The following is a 24,582-nucleotide window of genomic DNA, read 5'->3' as shown; positions in this document are numbered from 1 at the left end:
ATTGTAGGGGTTCAATGGATTCTATTTGAATGTGTTTATGAAATCAGAAAATGCTGGACAATCTCAGCAGGTCCAACGGCATCTGTGGAGAGTTAACGTTTTGAGTCAAGATGACTCTTTGTCTCTTATTTATATTTGAATGTGGTTACGCGGATTTCTCCAGTGAGGATCAAACTACACACAAAGCAGCTTCAGCATAATCAGAAGGGGTCATGGCGGCGGTTTCAAGGTTAATTCTTCCAAAACAAGTAACATGGTTTCCACAAATTGCTATTTGTTTCTCTTCAGAATATACATTAACTCAGCAAAGGAAAAGCGTGTAAAAATATTTTACTGTGACTCAGACTATTTGTGCATTTTTAGATGGGCTGGTAACTAAACCATGTATGCCAGAAAGTCACTTGCTTTTCCCTTCAGGCTTTGCTGAATCTCAGCCAAGCCAGCAGCAAAAGGCGCTGCAATTATGGAGAGTAGGTCACCCGAGTAAGATTCTGGTCACTGCCACATTATGCGTCCACGTCTCCACAAAAAAGGAGAGCACGGAGAGAGTTGACATTAAAAAACGAACAAAATTTAAAAAAAATCATAACTGGATAATGAGTCACAATTATTGTTGCGCTATGCATAGTTTTCAAAAATTGCATAATGGAAAGAGGTTTCACATCGTGTACAGAAATTATTCCCGACATGGAATTCAGGCTATTTATTGTACAGCAGCTCCACCTTAATCAACTACACAAGCCAGGCTTGCATGTCTAAAAGAAACCCATATTAACCATCTTTAATATTCATGTAGGTGAGTCCTATAAAAAGAAGGTCCCTTACCAAATCATATTCTGAATCATGTTCATAATCTTTATATAAACAATTTTAATGAGGTATTTTTTGGCATTGTAAACAGTAGAATTACAGAACGAGAAAACAAAAGGACTGTACAATAAACAAAATACATAGTGCAATTGCTGTAACCCGTCCCACCCAGATCTGCCTAATTGACCCCCCTATACTACATTCCCCTAACCCTCCCTTCCCCCCCACCCCCTGCTGACGATTAATTTTCCGCAAAGAAGTCAATGAATGGTTGCCACCTCCAGGCGAACCCTAACAACGACCCTCTCAAGGCGAACTTGATTTTCTCCAAGCCCAGGAAACTCGCCATGTCTGACAGCCAGGCTTCCGACTTCGGGGGCTTTGAGTCCCTCCAAGCTAGAAGTATCCATCTCCGGGCTACCAGGGAAGCAAAGGCCAAAATGTCGGCCTCTTTCTCCCCCTGGACTTCCGGGGCCTCTGAAACCCCAAAAATCACCACCTCTGGACCCATTGCCACCCTTATGTTCAATACTCTAGACATGACGTTCTCAAACCCCTGCCAATATCTCCTAAGTTTTGGACACGCCCAAAACATGTGGACATGGTCTGCCGGTCCTCTCAGACACTTTACACACCTGTCCTCTACGCCGAAGAATCTGCTCATCCGGGACACTGTCATGTGGGCCCGGTGGACGACCTTAAATTGAATCAGGCTGAGCCTGGCACATGTTGCAGTCCCATTAACCCTGCTCAGCACGTCCGCCCACAGGCCTTCCTCAATCTCCCCTCCCAACTCCTCCTCCCATTTATGCCTCAGCTCCTCGGTCTGCATCTCCTCCGCCACCATGAACTCCTTGTAAATATCCGAGACACTTCCCTCCCCCACCCATCCTCTAGACACTACCCTATCTTGGATCCTCCTTAGTGGAAAAGATGGCACCTACCTGCGCAAAAAATCCCGCACCTGAATATACCGGAATTCATTCCCCCTCGACAACCCAAACTTGGCCTCCAGCGCCCTAAAGCTAGGGCAGCTCCCTTCCAAGAACAAATCTCCCATCCGCTCAAACCCTGCCCTCCGCCATACCCGAACCCCCCCCGTCCAACCTCCCTGGGGCAAACCAATGGTTGTCACATATCGGGGACCAGACCGATGCTCCCGTTGCTCCCACGTGCCTCCTCCACTGTCCCCAGATCCGAAGGGCCGCCACCACTACAGGACTGGTGGAGAAGCGCGCCGGCGAGAACTGCAGAGGTGCTGTCACCAACACCCCCAGACTGGTACCCCCACATGAGGCTGCCTCCACCCGCTCACAAGTCGACCCCACCCCCACCACCCACTTCCTTATCATGGTTATGTTAGCCGCCCAATAATAGTTGCTGAAATTCGGCAGTGCAAGTCCCCCTTCCCCCCGGTTCCGCTCGAGCATCACCCTCTTCACTCGTGGGGACTTGCCCGCCCATACAAAGCCCAAAATGATCTTGCTTACCCTCTTAAAAAAGGAACGTGGAATGAAAATGGGGAGACACCGGAATACGAATAAGAACCTCGGGAGGACTGTCATTTTAACTGTCTGTACTCTCCCAGCTAACGACAGCGGGAGTGCATCCCACCTCCGAAACGCCCCTCTCATTTGATCTACCAGCCGGGACAGGTTCAGCTTGTGCAGTCGACCCCAATCCCGCGCCACTTGTATTCCCAGGTACCTGAAACTGTCCTCAACTAACCGGAACGGCAGCTCCCTCAGCCAGTCCCCTTGGCCCCTCTCCTGAACTACAAACATTTCACTTTTTGTCATATTCAATTTGTACCCAGTAAACCGGCCGACTTCCCCCAGGGTCGCCATGACTCCGTCCATCCCCGCCATCGGGTCCGAAAAGTACAAAAGCAGGTCATCTGCATACAATGAAACCCTATGCTGCACCGCACTCACCCCCCGAACCAGCCCCTTCCAACCCTCTGAAGCCCTCAGAGCAATTGCCAGCGGCTCTATAGCTAGCGCAAACAGCAGTGTGGCGAGGGGGCACCCCTGTCTCGTCCCGCGGTGCAGTCTAAAATAGTCGGAAGTCGTCCGGTTTGTCCTCACACTCGCCTCCTGGGCCTGATATAGCAGCCTGACCCAGTCGATAAAACCCACCCCAAATCCAAACCGTCTCAGCACCTCCCATAAGTAGTCCCACTCTACCCAGTCAAATGCCTTCTCTGCATTCATTGCCACCACTACCTCCACCTCCTTTCTCTCTGGGGGCATCATGATCACATTGAGCAATCTTCTTATATTCGCCACCAGTTGCCTACCTTTAACGAACCCTGTTTGGTCCTCCCTCATAACACTCGGCGCACAATCTTAGTGGCCAAAAGTTTTGCCAGCAGTTTGGCATCCACGTTAAGAAGGGAGATCGACCTATAAGACCCACACGACTCCGGGTTCTTGTCCTATTTTAAAATCAAGGAGATGGTAGCCTGCGACATCGCCTGGGGCAACACCCCTCTGTCCCTTGCCTCATTAAAAACCTTGACCAGCAGCGGTCCCAATATCCCGGAGAACTTTTTATAGAATTCTACCAGGTACACATCCCGCCCCGGGGCATTACCTGACTGCATGGCCGTTAAGCCCTCAAATATCTCCTCAGCTCTGATCGGGGCGCCCAGCCCTTCTACAAGCTCCCTGCCCACTTTCGGGAATGTCAGGCCGTCTAGGAAGCGTCTCATCCCCTCCGGCCCCGCGGGGGCTCCGAGCTATAGAGTTTGCTATAAAAGTCTTTGAAAGCTCTGTTCGCACCTGCCGCATCCCCTACCAAGTTACCGCCTCCATCCACCACTTTACCTATTGCCCTAGCCGCCTCCCTCTTTCTGAGCTGCTGAGCCAGCATCCTGCTGGCTTTCTCCCCATGTTCGTATACCGCACCCCTCGCCTTTCTGAGCTGCTCCACCGCCTTCCCGTGGACACCACCCCAAACTCCGCCTGCAGCCTCCTCCGTTCCCTCAAGAGCTCTGCACTCGGGGTCCCCGCATACCTCCTGTCAATCTGCAGAATCTCCGCTAACAGTCGGTCCGTTTCTGCCCTGTCCATCTTGTCCCTGTGAGCCCGGATCGAAATCAGCTCCCCTCTCACCACTGCCTTGAGCGCCTCCCACACCACCGCTGCTGAGACTTCCCCCGTATCGTTGACCTGCAGGTAGTTTTGTATACACTTCCTCATCCTCTCGCACACCCCTTCATCCGCCAGCAGTCCCACATCCAGCCTCCACTGAGGGCGCTGGAAGCTCTCTTCACTCACCTATAGCTCGACCCAATGCGGGGCAAGGTCGGAAATGGTGATTGCCGAATACTGCGCATCCACCACCCCTGTCAGTAGATCCCTACTCAGTATAAAAAAATCGATCCGGGAGTAGACCCTATGGACGTGCGAGAAAAAGGAGAACTCCTTCCCTGTCGGCCTTCCAAACCTCCACAGGTCGACCCTCCCCATTTGCTCCATGAACTCCCTCAGCTCTTTTCCCATTGCTGACACTCTGCCCGTTCTTGAGCATGACCGATCCAGGCCGGGATCCATAACTGTATTGAAGTCCCTTCCCATAACCAGCTTGTGGGAATCCAGGTCGGGTATCTTCCCCAGCACCCTCTTTATGAAATCCGCATCATCCCAGTTTGGCGCATATATGTTGACCACCTTCCTCCCTTCCAGCTTACCGCTAACCATAACGTAGCGACCTCCCCCATCCGAAACAATACTCCCCACCTCAAACTGCACCCGCCTGTTCACCAGAATCGCGACCCCCCCAGGTCTTAGTATCTAGCCCTGAGTGGAATACCTGACTAACCCAGCTCTACCTCAACCTAATCTTGTCCGCTGCCTTCAGGTGCATCTCCTGCAACATTATCACGTCCGCCTTTAGAGCCCCAAGATGCGCGAACACTTTTGCCCTCTTCACCGGCCCATTTAGCCCTCTAACGTTCCACATGACCAGCCTAGTTGGGGGGCACCGCGCCCGCTCCCCCCCCCCCCCTTTGCCGGTCAGCATCCCCTCTCCTGGGCCTGCCCCCAGCCCCTGCCCTGCGCCTTTGTAGCCCCGCCTCCTGGCAGCGCCCATCCCCGACCTCTTCTCCGCTTCTAAAATCAAATCCCTCCCTTGTCAGCCAAACAACTCCCCCCCCCACCTAGCAACAACACCAGCATGTCTCCCACTATTGTTGCCTACCTGCCCTTCCCCCGCCCATCGAAACCATCGCCCTCATCAACCCAGCCCCGACAGCCGCCCACTTTAAGAAACAGACGTCGACCAAAGTCAGTATAAAGAAAAACAAAGCCAAACTCTCACTATAATACAGATCAAAGTAATACTACTCAAAATAATACAAAGTCAAAAATCCCCACCACCATCCCCCTCACAATACAGAAAACCCACCGAAATCGAATAATTCTTTAACTACTTTCCCCTTCTTAAACAAAACACAATTATCAAAGAGAAGAGCCAAGAACGAAAACGAACAAACGAATAAATCAGTTCAAACAGCATTTAAAACGAACAGGAAAAACAGTTTCTCAAACTTAGAGCAGAATGTTCTCAAGTTGGCACCAGTCCTTTCCTCCTGGCGAACTCCATAGCGTCCTCGGGCGACTCAATGTAATGATGTTGGTCCTCATGCGTAACCCAAAGTCCTGCTTCCTGAACAGGATCGACTTGACTTAATTAAAGCCTGCCCTCCTCTGGCCACCTCCACGCTTAGATCTTGGTACACCCGCAGAATGCTGTTGTCCCACTTACAGCTCCACGTGCGCTTGGCCCACTGGAGAATGCGCTCCTTATCCAGGTACCTGTGGAACCTGACCACCATCGCCCGAGAGGGGTCTCCCTGCCACGGCTTCCTCGCTAGCACTCTGTACGCCTGATCCACCTCCAACGGTCGGGGGAAAGCCCCATCGCCCAACAGCTTCTGGAACATGTTCGCCACAAACTCCCTCCCGAAATCAGCCCCCTTCGCCCCCTCCGGAAGGCCAACAATCCTTAGGTTCTGCCTACGGGACCTGTTCTCCAAATCCTCTACCTGTTCCAGCAGCCTTTTTTGGCGGTACCTCAGTATCCCCACCTCCATCTCCACCGCCATCTGGTGTTCCTCCTGTTCAGCGAGCGCCTTCTCCAGTTTCTGGATCGTCTGGTCCTGGGCATCTAGCCTCCGCTCCATTCTCTCCACTGTTTCCTTAATCGGGTCCAGACATTCCCGTTTCTGTCTGGCGAAGCCTTCCCGGATGACCTGAATCAGCTCCTCCGTTGATTGTTGGGCCGAAGCCCCAGGGGTCTGGACACTGGCCATCTTGTCCGCTGCTGCAGCCAACGCCCAGCTCGAGCCTGTCTTTTTGTTTCTTCCCTTTCGATCCCTTCGGGCTCTCAGTTCCATAAACCAATATATACACCAGACACTTATTCACTGTTTCTTTAAGTCCAGCGCTTTACAAAGGAAAAAAAGTCTGGGGAAAAGGTCCGAATGTTTAGCCAGAGCGGGAGCCACCAAATGTGCGACCTACTCCCTCATAGCCTCCACCGGAAACCGCCATGTTGCTATTCTAAAGCTTAGTGGAATTTAAATGAAGCAAGTCCAGGAGCCCTTGTTCTTAAGCTTGGTTTACACAGGAGCCATTTACCATGCTTCTCACCTGTCGGTGATGCTGTACAGTAGGTTAGTGTCCTCATTCAGCATCAATAAATAGCAGTCATTCATCAATGGAAGTAGTCTGTGCCCCCGGTTTTTCGATTCGCTCACCGGCTTCCTGTCGAATGTAATCACTCTCCCTCTATACGAGACAGAATTTTCTGAACACCGATCATCGGGTTCCTTGGTGCAAGTGGATTTTTTGTTTTTTACTAGGTACCTACTGTGGCTGAGCGCATTTAATCTTACAAGGACATATAGGTCAAAAGTGCTGTTAGAAGCAGATTTCTGGATCTGCAACAGAAAATGAAAATTAACATTATTTCACCATGCACGACGAACATGGGAACATTCAATTTAAAGAAGGTGAGCTGGAAAAGCATTCACTAATTTACCACAAGATTTTTTTTTTAAACTAGAAGTTAAAAGTATATTTGCCAACAGGGCTTAGTTTCTGTAATTTCTCTCTCCTATTCAGGATGTGTGCTCTGGTTTTGAAAGTAATTAGCGAGCGTGTTCCCGGGGTAGCTCCATATTCCCTCTATCCAGCTTCCAGGAGGCACGCAGGACCACCAGGTGTGACTCGCCCTTCTAACTTTTCCTTTCCACATGCTCAGCTTGGTTCAGATTTGATTGGAGCAGAAACAAACCATGGCAGAAAAATGATGCGGCGACCATGTTGGCGAGGCGGGAGAGGTGGGTGGGGGAGGGGGGGGGGCACAAATTAAATTTGTGCAGTTGAGGATCTCCAAGCTGGGGCTTCACTTCAATGGTGCACACAAAGCATCGACAAGACCGCAGGTGAAGAGGACTCATCGTGCAGTTGAGTGTGCTTGGGGTGGGCCAAGGATCAGGTTCTGGGTCAAGGATGGCAGCGCTTGTTGTCAGGGATCACAGGGATCGTGGATGCTGATCAGGTCGATTAGCATGGGGCTGGGAGGAGAATTCCTTCTCCCTGTGGCTCAACATTTAGGTAAATCGTTCTTTTGCTACAGTCTTGGTTTCCTCGCGTGCTGCCAGCTGCATTGGGGTAAATCAATTTTGCGGGTGCGGGCTTCAAACAAGTGTTACCCTGGATTTTTGGATTACTAGTCCAGTGACAATACCACTGCACCACTGCACCCCCCCCCCCAATTTGGCCTCTAATCTAATTATGCAGAGGGTCCAATGCCTGCTTCAGACACGGGTAATGGACACCTTGGTTGCTCTGACCCAATATGGCAGACGGAAATGTGTCCTGTCCCCTTTTTGGTGCCTTAATAGTCAGAGCAGTGCCCGAAAATAGACCAACCAATTTCTAGGATGCTGAGGCCAAGTCCAGTAAGCTGGCATATCTCTGACCAGATCGCAAACTAGTTTCTGAATTAAAACTAAATGTTGGAAGAGCATGGTTCAGTCAGCAGTTGGCTTCCTGCAATAGACCTTTAATTAGTTCAATTGGCTACTTGCCGTTGGTGGGCAGGTAGCCCTGCTGCTGCCTTATCCCATGTCCGGGAACATGGCCTGAGGGCAGGGTGAAGCACACACGCCAACCAGCAGCTCAAATTTACGTGCCCCCATCAGCGCCTATAATAATCTTTATTAGTGTCACAAGTAGGCTCACATTAACACTGTAATGAGGTTACTGTGAAAACCCCCTAGTCGTCACATTCCGGCGCCTGTTCAGATTCACTGATGGAGAATTCAGAGTGTCCAATTCACCTAACAAGCACGTCATTCGGGACTTGTGGGAGGAAACCGGAGCAGCCGGAGGAAACCAACGCAGGTATGGGGAGAACGTGCAGACTCCGCACAGACAGTGACCCAAGCCGGGAATTGAACCCAGGTCCCTGGCGCTGTGAAGCAACAGTGCTAACCACTGTGCTACCGTGCCGCCCAATTCAGCCCATGGACTCTGCACAGTTACTTAATCTATTAAAATGCATTAACTTGTCAATATTTTCAACAAAAATAAACACAAGTCAGGTACCTGAGATGGCACATTGTTGCCTGCATCGTCATAAACACTGACTACTGAATAGGCAACAGAGACGGTAATAGCTGTCGTGATGTTCCATCCAAGAGGGTTGTACACAGTGATCTGCAAAGAGCCATCCTCTTTTATAAGAGGCACAAAACAGAAACAGTCTGACATTCAAGGAAAGTGTGAACATGCACATTTACACAAGTGCTGTACAGATCAACAAAAATTATCAAAACGAAATGCAAGAAAATGATAAAGTTATCATGTTCACAATAGGCCCCTTCCCCAAGAAAAAGCACGGAGTCAACCACCCTAAGTCACGATAAGAAAGCTGAAACAGAACACTGGAAAAGTGCTGCTTTCAACCCATTTGAGTAAAGAATTGCCAAAAAATGTTTTTGCTGAGCATTCAAATGTGTGCTTCTAAAGTAAAACTTTACAATATGCTTTGCTGCCGTGAGAGGTAAATAAGCGTCGGTTTAACACCTCAGACTTGTAATGAGCCACTGAAAGATTTCCGTGGGCTACTTCAAACAAAAACAGGAAATTCTTCCAAACGAGCAATTGAGAGAGGAGGCAGGTTCGTGTTTTGGAATCTTCTCGTGCAACACCCTCTTCTGAGCTTTTCAAAATTTCTGCTCAAAACACCAACCTGTCATTCCTTCTTCCAAGAAAACGGCCGCTGACTTGCTTGCGTGCTTTCAAACCTTGTCAGTTTTGTTCCCAGCGCTTGTATTTTATTTTTTGTTTCGATTTCTATGAACTAGGTTTATTGTTCGGAGACCGTCATTGCAAGGGTCATTTTTAAATTTGAACACCATGCACCAGAGTATAATAGCTTCCTCTGAACAGGACTTCAGGTTTTGGAAGTACTATCCCGTATCTTGTATGAACATAGAACATACAGTGCAGAAGGAGGCCATTCGGCCCATCAAGTCTGCACCAACCCTGCACCAACCCACATTAAGCCCTCACTTCCACCCTATCCCCGTAACCCAATAACCCCTCCTAACCTTTTTGGACACTAAGGGCAATTTAGCATGGCCAATCCACCTGAGCTGTACGTCGTTGGATTGGATTAAAAACACGAGTCGTGTATTTTATTTTAATGGCAAGGGCATCATGGAGGTGCAGTGGTTAGCACTGCGGCATCATGGCACCGAGGACCCAGGTTCGATCCTGGCTCTGTGTCACTGTTCTTGTGGAGTTTGCACATTCTCCCCGTGTCTGCGTGGGTCTCATTCCCACAACACAAAGATATGCAGGGTAGGTGAAGTGGCCACAAAATTGCCCCTTAATTGGAATGAACGAGGAAATCATTGCAATTTTTCTCACAACCGTACACTGTTTTTCAACACCCTAGCCGGTGACTAGGTTTCATTATACATTTAAAAATCTATTTTTGCCTTATTGTGCCAATGCATTTGAATAGAAAATAATGACTACATTTATTGTCAACTTGTTTCGTCTCCCCGTCTTAGCCCTAAACAGTGCATGTAACATTCAAGAACACTTTGCAACTTATTAAGAAACTATCTGTACCAGTACGTCCAGTGTCTTGACTATGGGGAAGAGGGAAATCCAATTTATCCTTTCGAGTGTTCAGGGTTTCTTGAAATATAGCAGCCATTACTGATTTCACAGCCCACTGCCCTCTGAATAGGTGATCCATGTACATATCTCTCACTTTGGGAGATTCGGTCCCAGTGATGCCGTCATGATGTTGTATCTAATAGACAAATGTTGACACTTCCATGAAGATAAATCAGAAGGGTACAGTGTGAAGACTTATATTGCTTTTCTAAAAATATGAATTGAGACTATTACAGTTTTCTATTTCATGATATTGGATCACTCAAATTAGTTTAAACGTTCGCACTCAGCAACCTCGGTGCAGGGCATTGCGTGACTTCCATGTTTCTCTGTCCATTGCATGGCAGATCTTTGCACTACACATTGTTATGAAGCCCAGCTTATCTTAATCTTGAGCTCAGAGGTCGAGAACCTCATGCTCCGACGGACCTCGGACTTTCTGTGTATGTGCAGGTCGGGAGCGGTCTGCACATGTGAGGTTCTGCATCTTTAGGCTCAGGGCACGCCCCGCACGTCAGTGCATAAAAGGAAAAAGAAGAAAGGCGCGAAAAACCAGGTGAAGTGGCGGGACACAGAGTGCCAACGCTGGAAAGTGTGCAGGCAGGGGACATGGGAAGATCTCAAACAGGGAAGGGGGGGGTGCAGGGAGAGGAGCCAAGAGGAAGTCCCAGTTAAGGGACAGAGACATGGGGCGAGATTCTCCGATCCCCCGCCGGGTCGGAGAATCGCCGGGGGCTGGCGTGAATCCCACCCCCGCCGGTTGCCGAATTCTCCGGCACCGGATATTCGGCGGGGGCGGGAATCCGCGGGCGGGCCTGTGCCGTGGGGGCACTCTTTCCCTTCCGCCTTCGCCACGGTCTCCACCATGGCGGAGGCGGAAGAGACTCCCTCCACTGTGCATGCGCGGAAATGCCATCAGTGGCCGCTAACGCTCCCGCGCATGCGCCACCCGGAGATGTCATTTCCGCGCCAGCTGGCGGGGCACCAAAGGCCTTTTCCGCCAGCTGGGGGGGGCGGAAATTCGTCCGGCGCGGGCCTAGCCCCTTAAGGTTGGGGCTCAGCCCCCAAAGATGCGGAGCATTCCGCACCTTTGGGGCGGCGCGATGCCCGACTGATTTGCGCCATTTTGGGCGCCAGTCGGCGGACATCGTGCTGATACCGGAGAATTTTGCCCAGGGTTCCAATAAACTCCAGATAAAAGAGAGGAACAGAGAAACAGGTTCCAAGTTACAGAAAAGGATGCAGAGAGTAGACCTGGTAATTGAAGAGGGCCATGGGGCAAATGCACCCCTTTAGAGCAATAGTGTCAAGTTCAGCAGGCCTGAAGATCTGAGCGAATGTCTGTAATTTGATGTTAGGGTGTATACTCTGGAATTCAGGGGAATAGAATCTTGGGAGATGAGGTTAAACGCCTGCGAGGTGGGTAGTTGTTGATGCTGTCTGATTCTGGTAATTGAAGAGGGCTCAAGAGAAGCCCCGAAGATCCAAGAAAGCAGCCGAAGTTGGCGACTCTGCACTGTGGACTGTTCGGGCAAAGGTAGTCCTTTGGAACAGTACTGTTCTGCTTGGCATGGCTAAAGAGCTGAAATTGTGCTCAGGTGTTGATGCCCGAGTGTACTTGGGAATCCAGAGAACAAAATCTCAGGGGACGAGATTAAACCCATGCAAGTTGGGCTGTCGATGAACCCGACTTGAGTTGGAGCGACGTTTGGAGATAATTCCGAGGCGAGATCTTCAATGGTGACGATTGCAATCCGAAATGAGTTTCAGTGAGATTAGTTGATTCACAGTGTTCCTGATTCATGGGTGGGTCGTTGAAGAAATCCATGGAATCCATTTGGGTTGCATCTGGTATTTATTGTGCTGTGCTCGACCGAAGTTTAATTGTTTATTCATGAATGTTACAGTATAATACTGTAAATTGTTTTATCTTTTCTTTGTATAGCAAAGTTTATTTTTGTTTATTCAAAATCCGTGGAATCTTGTGGCTTTATTCACGCAGCAAGTAACATGAATCTCAAACGTTGCAGATTTTACACAAAACGTTATTGGTCCCTAACCAGTTCTCCCCAACCACTTGCGGGTCTGGCCAAGGCCCGTAACAATATTGGCACCATCACCCTTCATATCCAAATTCCAGTGAAAGCTTTGCAAGGCTGAGAGTGCCAATGTTTAACATTTCCTCTATGTTTCTTAGTTACTGAGTGGTTACTTTTGCAAATGTTCCAATATGAAATTAGTCTGGCTCCTTAACTTCCCATGATTCTGCTCCAATAAACACATACACCACACTGTTCCACACAGTTAGGACAACAAAACAGTGATCAGATTTTGGGTTACCCTTTCAAGCCAAATCATGAAAATCTTGGGCGGGATTCTACGAAAACCGGCGGGGCGGACAACTCCGGCGGGAAGGAGTGGCGTGAACCACTCCGGCGTCGGGCTGCCCCAAAGGTGCAGAATCCTCAGCACCTTCAGGGGCTAGGCCGGCGCGGTTTGCGCCATGCCGGCCGCGTGGAAGGGCTTGGCGCCATGCCAAATGGCGGCGAAGGACCTCCGCCGGCCGGCGCGAGTTGGCGCATGTGCGGGAGCGCCAGCGTGTGCTGGCATCGTCCCAGCGCATGCGCAGGGGGGTTCATCTTCATCTCCGCGTCGGCCATCGCGGACTGTTACAGCGGCCGACGCGGAGGAATAGAGTGCCCTCACGTCACAGGCCCGCCTGTGGATCGGTGGGCTCCGATTGCGGGCCAGGCCACCGTGGGGGCACCTCCCGGGGCCAGATCCCCCCGCGCCCCCCCCCCCCCCTCAAGTACCCCAGAGGCCGCCCGTGGAGCCAGGTCCCGTCGGTAAGTACCTGTCGTAACATACGCCGGCGGGACCGGCCGAAAACGGGTGGCCACTCGGCCCATTGCGGGCCGGAGAATTGCCGGGGGGGGGTCAACACTGCTAGCGGCCGACAACCGGCGCTGCGCGATTCCCGCCCCGCCAAATCCCCGGCGCCAGAGAATTCGGCAGCCGGCAGGGGCGGGATTCACGCCGGCCCCCGGCGATTCTCCGACCCGGCGGGGGGGTCGGAGAATCCCGCCCCTTAACTTTGCTGTTTTCAAAATTACCATTTTCTGGAAATGCATTGGTAAAAAGGATAGTGACATAATACTATTAAACGCATGCACAAATTAGGAGCAGGTGTATGCCATTTGGCCCCTCGAGCCTGATGATTAAATAACTGTTATAACGTGCCTCCTTACCATTGGCTGGAGACTAATGACAATCCCACAATCCTGTAGGCGTATGAGCTTCCCCAATGAGGGGGGCGGAGAAATCATTAGCAGACTCCCTGTATAAATAAAGCTGGCCAGTTTGGAACCAGCCAGGAAGGAGTGAGCAGCAAGCGAAGTTGCTGCTTGTGTTGTATATATATATGTTATTGTAAATGAATGTTATTTCTTTGTATCCTTAAAACACGTGCTGGATTCTTTGTGGCCCTCACAAAACTGGCGACGAGGGTTAAAGTGATTAGCTGTCTACACTGTTGAAGCCACCTCCCTGGATTTTTGTTGGATACAGGTTGGAAGTTGTTTTCTATTACACCATGCCTCTGTACGGATGTTTGGATGTTTTTGGTGCTGCGCTGGAAAGCTGGAACCAGTACGCACAACGGATGCGTTACTATTTCCGGGCAAACAACATCACCAAAAATGAGCGCCAGGTGGTCATATTGCTCACAGCCTGCGGCCCACGTACATTTGGGGTGATTAGGAGCCTTACGTACCCAGCTGCGCCGGACACCAAAACGTTTGATGAACTTGTGAACTTAGTGGGGCAACATTTTAACCCAACCCCGTCCACAATAGTCCAACGTTACCGGTGTAATACCGCTGAGAGGACCCCAGGAGAATCCCTTCTATCCAGGCTACGCAGGATTGCGGAGTACTGTGACTATGGTGAGACCTTGTCAGAAATGTTACGCGACCGTTTGGTTTGCGGTATTAACAATGCGGCCACCCAGAGAAAGTTGTTAGCTGAGCCAACATTGACTTTTCAACAGGCCATTCAAATAGTATTGTCCCAAGAGAACGCAGAATGAGGAGTGGAGGAGCTACAGGGAATGGAGGTGCATGCCTTGGGGTGCAACCCCTTCCATCCGAAAACGTCCCCCCGCACACCTGCGGTACCTTGGGCGAGGTGACGTCCGGATCGACGCCAGTGGCCATCGGACATTCCTCCCCGAAGGGAGCCTTCCCCAGAACCAATGGATGAGGAGCCATGTCCATGTCAGACTTGTAGGCGCCGACCCCGTCGCGGACGCCGGTCCTGGGGGCGCCAGCCGTCGTTCCGAATGAAACTGGGGCCAGCCCAGGGGCCATACCTTCCATGTGGTTGAACCTGCGGCGACTACTCCTGAGGATGTGGAGACGGAGGACGACTGCCTGCAGCTGCATTGTGTGGCAGCTCCCCGTGTGGCCTCCATTAAGGTGACAGTACGGGTCAATGGTCACCCGCTTGAGATGGAGTTGGATACTGGCGCAGCGGTCTCAGTTATCGCCCAGAGGACATTCGACCGCATCAAGCAGGGTATACAGACCCTTACATTAACCGACTCACAGGCCAGGTTGGCCACCTACACAGGGGAACCATTGGACATTGCAGGAACTACAATGACCCCTGTTGTTTATGGACGCCAGGAGGGGCGTTTCCCACTTATCGTGGTGCGCGGCCATGGGCCCAGCCTGTTGGGTTGGGACTGGTTGCGCCATTTGCGGTTGCAATGGCAGCACATCCTCCAAAGTTTCTGAAGGGTTGACTGAGGTGCTAGGACGATACCCAGATGTATTCCAGCCCAGTTTGGGGAAAATAAAAGGGGCCGTAGCCCGTATCCAAGTCGAACCAGGAGCCACGCCGCGCTATTTCCGGGCGCACCCGGTTCCTTACGCCTCGAGAAGGTAGAAGGGGAGCTCACTCGTTTGGAGACTTTGGGTATTATCAGGCCCGTCCGTTTTGCTGACTGGGTAGCACCAATTGTACAAGTAATGAAGCCAGATGCCACAGTTCGCTTGTGCAGCGACAATAAACTTACAATGAATAGGGCTTCCCGACTCGACCGATATCCAATGCTTGGCATAGAGAATCTCTCCGCGAAGCTTGCAGGCGGACTCTCGTTCACAAAATTAGATATGAGTCACGCCTACCTACAGTTGGAGCTGGACCCTGCCTCCCGACATATGTAACGATTAATACACACCGGGGCCTGTATGAATATACACGTTTGCCCTTTGGAGTATCCTCTGCCTGCGCAATTTTTCACCGTGTTATGGAGGGCATTTTGAGAGATTTACCGCGTGTCGCTGTCTACTTAGATGACGTTTTGATTACAGGGACGTCGGAGCAGGAACATTTGGAAAATCTGGAGGCTGTCCATAGACGCTTTTCGGAGGCTGGAGTCCATTATCGTCGCACAATGTGCGTCTTTCAGGCGAAGGAAGTAGTCTACCTGGGTTATCGGGTGGACCACGAAGGTTTGCACCCCGTCGCAGAGAAGGTGCGCGCAATTCAACAGGCCCCCACCCCGACTGACACTTTGCATCTTTGTTCTTTTCTTGGCCTCGTAAACTATTACGGGAAGTTCCTCCCAATCTGGCAACTACGCTGGCCCCGTTGCATCTTCTGCGAAAGAAAAATCACACCTGGGTTTGGGGTCAGCCGCAAGAAACCGCTTTCCGGCGGGTAAAACAACAATTGTCATCGTCTGGATTACTAACCCACTATGATCCTGGAAAGCCTTTGTACAGCACATGTGATGCATCCCCGTATGGTATTGGGGCCGTCCTGTCCCACAAGATAGAGAACGCGGCCGATAGCTATCGCCTCTCGCACATTGACTGCAGCAGAAAAAAAGTACGCACAGATCGAGGAGGGCCTGGCAGTGGTCTTTGCGGTGAAACGTTTCCACCAGTACGTGTATGGCTGCCATTTCACTATCGTGACTGATCATAAGCCTCTGCTGGGACTTTTCAGAGAGGATAAGCCAATACCGCCCATTGCTTCCGCACGGATCCAGCGCTGGGCTTTGTTGCTCGCTGCTTACGAGTATTCTCTGGAGCACAAACCAGGAACGCAGCTAGGGAACGCCGACGCACTGAGCCGATTGCCTTTATCGACCGACCCCATGTCGACCCCCACGACCGGTGAGGGGGTTGCAACCCTAAATTTTATGGACACCTTGCCTGTCACGGCATCACAGATCCGTGAGTGGACCCAGACGGAGCCAGTCCTGTCAAAGGTTCGGCACATAGTCCTGTATGGTGTGCAGCATAGACAGCTCCCAGGCGAGTTGCGGGCATTTCCCTCCAAGCTGTCAGAATTTAGCGTGGAAGACGGTATCCTCTTGTGTGGGACGCATGTGATTGTCCCGGAAAAAGGACAGGAGCTGATACTAAGAGACTGGCACATTGGGCATCCAGGTGTGACCAAAATGAAAATGTTGGCCCGGAGTTATGTCTGGTGGCCAGGCCTGGACACCGACATTGAGAAGGTGGCCCAAAACTGCTCCATTTGCCAGGAGCATCCGAAGCTTCCGCCGTCTGCGGCCCAACATCACTGGGAATGGCCAGGGCGGCCTTGGATGCGCTTGCATGTGGATTTCGCCGGCCCTTTTCAAGGATCCATGTTCCTTCTATTAATCGATGCCCAGTCTAAATGGCTAGAGGTGCATAAGATGGTAGGCACAACGTCCTGCTCAACAATTGAGAAGATGCGTTTGTCTTTCACTATGCATCGCCTCCCCGAGGTGCTGGTCACGGATAACGGCACTCCATTCGCAAGTGAGGAGTTTGCGAGGTTCATGAAAATGAACGGCATACGCCATATCCACACTGCCCCTTACCACCTGGCTTCAAATGGGTTGGCGGAGCGCGCAGTGCAGACATTCAAACGAGGCCTAAAGAAGCAATCTTCCGGGTCAATGGACACGAGACTGGCTCGTTTTTGTTTTCGTATAGGACCACCCCCCATGTGGTGACTGGGGTAGCTCCCGCAGAACTCCTAATGGGCTGGAGACTTCGCACCCCCCTTAGGATATTTTTCCCGGACATTGGCGCAAAAGTACGCCGCACACAAGAACGGCAGGGACATGGTTTTTCTCGGCATCGGCCGATTCGGCAGTTTGCACCCGGTGACCCAGTGTTCGTTCGGAATTTTGCTGGTGGCGCCCAGTGGGTCCTTGGTGTAATCTTTCGCCAAACGGGCCCTATCTCTTACCAGGTGCAAGCCCAGGGTCATCTCCAGCGCAAACATGTAGACCACGTTTGGTCCAGAAGACTATCCCTTCCAAAGATTCCCCGCCCCCGGAGCTCATTGCTACAGCCACAGAGACCAGAGACAATGAAAAGTAGTCCTCACAATCTTCCTCTGGTGCCTCACTCAAAGCCTGCGCAGGTCATTACAGAACCGCGTGGAGATAGAGACGCCAAGATGACGGAGGCAGCAGACTCTGATTCCGAGATGGAGACACAGGACGCCTCAGAGGGGGAATCCTCGGGCCCACAGGCCGTGGATGTACAACCGTTACGCCGTTCATGACAGAAGTGCCGGTCTCCGTCTCGTTACACGCTGCCCAATCCAGTGCCTCGTGCAAATGGTGTCCGGCCTGCAGCAAAACGTGTCCAACGTCCTCCTTCGCCAGGGTCTTCGGTGGATTCCTTGGACTTTGGGGGGGGAGGGATGTTATAACCTGCCTGCTTACCATTGGCTGGGGACTAATGACAATCCCACAATCCTTTGGGAGTATGAGCTTCCCCAATGAGGGGGGCGGAGAAATCATTAGCAGACTTCCTGCATAAATAAAGCTGGCCTGTTTGGAACCAGCCAGGAAGGAGTGAGCAGCAAGCGAAGTTGCTGCTGTTGTGTATATATATGTTATTGTAAATAAATGTTATTTCTTTGTATCCTTAAAACTCGTGTTGGATTCTGCGTGGCCCTCACAAAAATAAGCATCTTCTACGCGATCATATGGTTGCATTTACACTGGACCATAAGCGCAGTTCTGACAAGACTGGGACCAGATGCTACAAGGCATCAAAAACAGATTTTGTACAGTATTATTCCATAGAGCTATGTCTTGCATGTACAGACACATTTCATTGAGCTTTTTGCATAACAATGCTCCTTTCTCCCCAAAACTATTCGCATGATTGCATTTGTTCCATCATCCTCTTTTTTAAAAAAACATTATGCAATTTGGTCATGTTTGATAATGCTCCTTTTAGTCAACAATTGAGAAAAAAAGGTCAGAGTTTTGATTAGCATTCAAAAGGTCCCATGAATAGAATTTGGAATATTTATTTATTTTATGCCTTACTAGAAACATAGCTGACCAGCAAAGTGCCTGAAAGTCCTCACCTCCGATACTGCCCATCTCAGTTGCTGTATTTGTTGTAGAGCCCAAAGTTTGTCTACAGATCCTAAGGGGTACCTCAAGAGATACAACGTGAAAAGGGATTCACAGGCATATAGGAGTGAATTTGCTTTCCGAGCCATTCCTTTGAGTACATTCCGAGAGGCATAAAATCCAGTCCAGGCTTGAAATGGCTCTGGAATTAGAGAGGCAAAATATAATTCAACAGCATTGGATGCCAACAAAGAATTTAAATTGCCTTTCTCCCGCACACAGAAGCAAAGACAATGGGTGTGATTCTCAGGCCTCGTTGCACTCGAGCGAGAGCGAAACGAGATTGGTGAATAGCGGGAGAGGCCAAAAACGTGAACTGCGCCAGGCGCCAAACAGGTTGAGATGTAACCGGCCCACTCCTTAGGCGAAATCGGGACCTCGCCGTAGCGTGGCGAGAAACCAATTATCACCACTTACGCCCCATTTCCATACAATTAATGGGAGCGCTCCCATATCCAACGGCCTCCATTGATTCATCGGCCTTCCCAGCAAGTGGTCATGCTGGCACCGATTAGTATTCCTTTTGAAAAACGTGAACCTGGCTTCTGTGGGGAGCCAATGAGGTGGGTAGCCATCTTTGCTCACAGGCAAAGAACCCAGGGCACCGGGCTTGCTGCCCCAGTGCTCGGCGCAGGGTGGGGGACCCTCGGCTGGAGGGGGGACACTCGCTGCAGGGGTGGGCTGCCATGCAAAGGGGAGGTGGGGGGAGGGGACAACCGCGCGCAGCACCACCATGCCAACCCCTGGATCATGTGTACCCGTTCCAGGGTCAAACCTCGCCCCTGCCTGTCTGCCCCACTGATCACCCAAACCCCCATCGACTGACGGAGCCTCTGGCCATGTGACTTCAGGCTATTGCTGATAGGGAATGGGCAATCATGGTTAAGTGAGCACTTCACACAACCCAAATGGATTCCCATGTGTGGGTGGGCCATGTAGCATGTGGGAGTCATTGCCTAGCATCCCAATCACACCTTGATCCATGAACACTGCGGGAGGCAACACCCCACACACAGCAGCCAATATCTGAACACCCAGGGAATGGGACATAGCTACGGGGACATGTCCATGGGTGGAGAGTGTGTGAATGTCACGGGAAGGGGTGGATGTCTGAAGAAATGGGCCTAGGGTTCGGAGGTCGGGCTGCATTGCTAAAGAAAGTGACAGAAGCTGCATACTGGTTGTGGTGAAAGGCTTTTAATAATATGTAACAGGTGTACAATGCCCCACTCTCCCCACCATCCCTCACCACCCTACCTACTCCCCGGCATCTCCCTCCCTCCCCTGATGGTCTCAGTTTACCTCAACGTGCTTGACCTTCCTTGTTCTACCACTACGTCCAGGCGTGTCCCCAGGATGCACATCTGAGGCGGAGGCAGCCAGCTGTTTACCACGTCCCATGGCCTTCAAAGCCCCTGGTGGACGTCCTCTGGGGGCTCTGTGGCCGGCGTGCCCCGGTGCACATGCACAGCCATGCCGGGCCTGTCCGTGTGCTGACCTCGAGACATGGCCTCATCAGAGGGGTGGAACTCGGAGGAGCTGGTGGCCACTGTCACCAGCCCATGGGCTGGGTCCGGTTTGGCACCCAGCGCCCTCTCCTTCCGCCCAGTGCCCATAGGGCCCTGGGGTTCACCTTAGGGCAGCCGGGTAGCTGGTTCGAGCCCCAGCTGCCCTGCATCATCTGGCTCTGACAGCCCTGACAACTCCTTGTAGTCTGCACCACTGTGTCGACGCCCTCAGCGATGCTCCTCAGTGACTAGGACATGCTCTGCAGTGCCTCAGCAATGCCCACCTGCGACTGGGACAAGCTCTGCAATGCCTCGGCCATTCCCATCTGTGAGCGGGACATGTCCCGCAGAACCTCACCAAGGTCAGCCTGATACTGGGTCACATCCCCGAGCGAGTCGAACATTCTGAAGAGGCCCTCAGCTATGGCCATCACTGACTGAGCTATGCCTTGGACTCCTTCGCTCATGCTGCCGATGTTGTGCACCAGGTTCTCCACTGCGCTCACCATCCCATCAGTGTTGGCCTCGGTGCCACACATTGCTGGTGACAGCTCCTGTGCCCGTAGCCTCTGAGACTCCTCCAAGGGGCTATGGACGTGCTGGAGTGTCGCTGATATTCCCCTCTGAATGCCCCAGCCGCACCCTCTCGCCTCCATCAGTTCCGGGTACCTCTGTACCACAGGCTCAGCATCAGGCTGAGGCTCAGCATCAGGCTGGGACTCAGCTGGGTCCTGGGATCCAGCAGACCTCCGACTGCAGTCTCGCCTGGGGGTTCCTGCCTCCACCTGATGCTGTGCATCATCAGCAGTGTGGTGCTCACCAGATTGTGCCCCAGAAGCCTGCCTTCTAACGTTTCCCACCGAGGTGTGTGTGTATTTGCACTGGTGGAGGGTGGGGATGACAGCTGTGAGGCGTCGATCATGGCATCCCCGGAGCTCTCCTCCAAGGTGTTCTCCTGGGAGGCAGGGGAGGAGGCCAGCCTGGAGGACCTGTGGGAGAATGGACATGTGGTCAATGGGAGGGATGGGTCAGTCAGTAAGGCAACAACAACTCACGTTTGACAGGTCCTCCGGATGGAGCCCGGTGGATTCTCACCTCTGCGGCATCCGCCAGCCTCCGCGTTGGTGACTGATCTGTCCTTGGCCACACCAGCCACTTCCAGGGCCCGCTGCTCGAAAGAGTTGAGGATTTGTATGTCTGGCACGCTTCCCTTGCTGCTCGGCATAGGTCATTGACCTTTTTACGATACTGGAGGCCTGTCTTCCTGGTCACATTCCCTGAGCTCACGGCTGCCACCACCTCATCCCAGGCAGCTCTGGCTGCCCTGTGGCTCACCCTCTGAGACCCTCGCGGGAACAGGACATCCCTCCTGGCCTCCACCATGTCCAGAAGCCTGCCTAGGTCTGCATCCCCGAATCTTGAGGCCGGTCGTCTCGGCGTCATGGCTGTGAGCTGAGTGGGGCTTGCTGTGCAAGTGCTGTTTAAGTTCTGCTCAACCTTGTTAGTGGGGGGTTGGCGAGCGCGTTCCCGGCAAATTGGCTGGTGAGCCTTCATTTGCGGCGAGAAGTCCGTGGGGTCTCTAAGTGGACCGATTAATGTTGAATAGAATTACCTGCCTCGCCGGATCGAGCGCCGGGAAGCTCGCTGCAGTTCCCGCTCGCTACCACACTTAGAAATCTTTCCGGATAATCATGCCAAATAGTCCATCCATTTACAATCAAAAAAACACAATTAGTAACTATGAAATGAATATGACGGGTACAGTGTTTGTGCTCCAGAACATTTCATTAGGGAAAAAGGTCTTGGCGCTAGCTGTAGGATTTGGCATCTGTGAGTGGAAACCACATAGTTACTCACAGTAACAGAGAACGTCACCGTGACCAGTTCAAGATAACAGTCACAAACGAGAACACTGAGGTCAACTCAGATTACAATTCTGTGGCCTAGTTAGTGACGGTGGTTTGATTCAAGGACAATTTGCTGGTTATTTTCATTCCATAATCATATGCAACTAGAAATCGAGACAACAACTCCAGAGTGGCTGCACCTTCGCTCAATTGGTTTTCCCGGTCCGGTGGTTAGACAAGTAGCTCTTCTTAACCGGGTCAATGCTGTTCCAAGGAAAAGGAAATCAGTGACCAGCATAGCAAAGGTTTCATCCACCCGCTATTCTTCCTCGATCCTACAGCTTGGGCGTTAGTTAGATTTAACTGCATTTCAAAACAAAAGCTGCACCATATGCGAGTGGTTGTGTTCCTAATGATCCTCGCTCCCTCCTTAGGAGCGAGCAGCTGGCTTCCATTCTGTCCTGCCTGAGAAATGAGACAACAGGACTTCAGACAATGAACGAGCGGAGAGCAGCAGCATAACCATTTTAAAAAGGAGAACTGTCACATTGTTAAAAAGAACCTGGCACTGGTCCAATCGGACAATTTGACTTGGCATTGACAAAATGGAATACCAAAAGGTCTGAAATCAAACCTCAAATTTGGATACAACCTTTCTGGCTTTAGGATATTACATACTCATTACATCTTCAAATAGCCCCAAAGAAATCCAACAGCAGCCAGGATACTAAACAAAATGAAGAACCCTGAAAATATACTTTTTTTCCTGCAATTCATTAAATGTTTACCAAGTTCCATTCAGCTCATTGAAGAGGAGATGAGTCAATGCAGTGAATCAGAAGTTAACAATAGTCATGAGCCAAAAATGGTAAATTATGCAGGTTAATTCCTGCCCCCCACTACCAGTGTTCAAAAACTGCAGCACAACCACTTCTTTGCATTGAATACAATAACACTCATCTTGTTCCAACTATGAGTTGGCTGAGCAAAGAACTTGCTCCTCCAGTTCAAAAACCAGAATAGCTCTCTTCAAACTACAAAAGGAAACTCTGTACGGATTTTATTTCTGTTAAGATTACTAAATTAAACCGATGCTACTCCTGGTCAGTTTTGCAATAAAGCTCAAAGAACCTCTAAGCATCCAAAATCTACCCATTATGGAGCAGTAATCAGAATGAATAGGTTTCAAAAGGCTGACTCTGTCATTATAAATAGCCGGTACGTCAAGCACACAACAGCCCCCTCTGCAGGAGGTGGCCATATACAGCACAGGTATCACACTCAAACAGGAGGAGGGAGATCTTTCCAGGTCTCCTTGCAAATGTTTACAGCCGTATGTTTGTACAGTTTCTCTCCTTGCAAAAGCGACATTTCCCGCAATAAAAAATTACCCACGTTGCTGTCTTGGGTAATCTTCCAGCATACTGCCATTTAGGACAATCGTTTTATCCAGTGCACAGAATATTTGATAAATTCCCTTGAAGACAGCAGACACTTAATAATACCTTTAAAAAATCCTTTTACTTTTTAATAATAGGATGGATTTAAAACAATTGATATTATTATAAATAATTTTCTTTGCATTTCAGAACTATACTAAAACTGGACTTGGAGTGACGGTTTTAACTTTTAAAATGAGTTGTTACACACAATTGCAAATGCACTGTCCGATCATTGCAAATTAATCGTGCTACTTGTAAACATATGCTAGCTAATTCTTAAACAGTCATCATTGAGAAGATTGAATATTCAAAACTCAGTGTGCATTGACACGGAGGCACATCACACAACACAAGACACCCTGCCCAAAAGGGCATTCACCTGGGGGCCTCTAATCCCTGGGAGCCCCCCGACGAGTGCCGTTCTGTCTGGTACCCGTTTGTGGAGCCCAGTACTGAACGGCGCTTGCCCGAGGTCTCCGTGGTGAAGTGGATAGATCCAAATGACTCGGGTACCTCAGAAAACCGCACGGTAAAGTGAGACGAGTTATGTTGCTCTAATATGCAGATTTGCTAAAAAGTGATCCCACCCACATCACAAAGATCGAGCGCAATCTCGCGAGGCTTTGTGAACCGGGAAGATCCCGGCTTTTATCGGCCACACTGCTTTTCGGGCGCAGCGTGGCAGTTGGATTGCGCCGAAAATGTTTGGTCCTCAACAACAGCAGAAGGGTTTTATAAGTGAACACAATACCAGCCTGTTCCTTCTTAAAGTTAAAACAATGCGTGCTGCCATAGAGACAACGTTTTTGGCTTGCCGACCATTACCTGAGGAGTAAGGGAGAAAGTCTTGGTTCTTTCGGACGTCCCAAGTCAGGTTTGCATTGTGAACAGCCTGCATATATTCACTTAATGTGGCATATTGCACTGTAACTCCAAACTCATCTCTGTGCTGGTTGATATAATCCATCAGTGGATCCATATTCTTAAACTGGACCGAGGCATTGAAGAACTGCTTGTCACAGCCCTGTCGTCAAAACAAATGAAGAGATAAAAATAAAAAGGGAAACAAGAGGTTACAGACAAAACTGACAACACCATATAATGAAGCAATGACTTCCGTCCCTCCATGACTCAATCGGACCAAGTGCTGGAGAATGGGATTAGAATGGTCGTCACGGACACAATGGCCCGTTTGGCCTCTTTCCTTTTTGTTAATTCGTCCATGGGATGTGGGCGTCACTGGCTGGGCCAGCATTTAAGAGTCAGCCATATTGCCGTGTGTCTGGAGTCACATGTAGGTCAGACCAGGTAAGGGCACCA

General features: G+C 50.7%; 1 protein-coding gene across 3 annotated transcripts in view; it reads right to left on the bottom strand.

Annotated features, from left to right (window-relative positions):
• The window catches only part of man2b2 (mannosidase, alpha, class 2B, member 2), an 87,075-nt gene that overhangs the window by 32,441 nt on the left and 30,052 nt on the right, over positions 1–24,582 (bottom strand). For all 3 annotated transcript variants that reach the window (XM_072495551.1, XM_072495552.1, XM_072495553.1), the window contains exons 7-11: positions 24,088–24,286; positions 18,417–18,607; positions 9,969–10,155; positions 8,433–8,560; positions 6,468–6,757 (exon numbers count right to left, since the gene is read on the bottom strand). In XM_072495551.1, the coding sequence (XP_072351652.1) occupies positions 6,468–6,757; positions 8,433–8,560; positions 9,969–10,155; positions 18,417–18,607; positions 24,088–24,286 (995 nt within the window). The remainder of the gene's footprint in view (positions 1–6,467; positions 6,758–8,432; positions 8,561–9,968; positions 10,156–18,416; positions 18,608–24,087; positions 24,287–24,582) is intronic.

This window comes from Scyliorhinus torazame, chromosome 3, assembly GCF_047496885.1.
Source record: "Scyliorhinus torazame isolate Kashiwa2021f chromosome 3, sScyTor2.1, whole genome shotgun sequence".
In the NCBI taxonomy this organism is placed as follows: Eukaryota; Metazoa; Chordata; class Chondrichthyes; order Carcharhiniformes; family Scyliorhinidae; genus Scyliorhinus; species Scyliorhinus torazame.
This window is presented reverse-complemented; position numbering and strand designations above follow the sequence as displayed.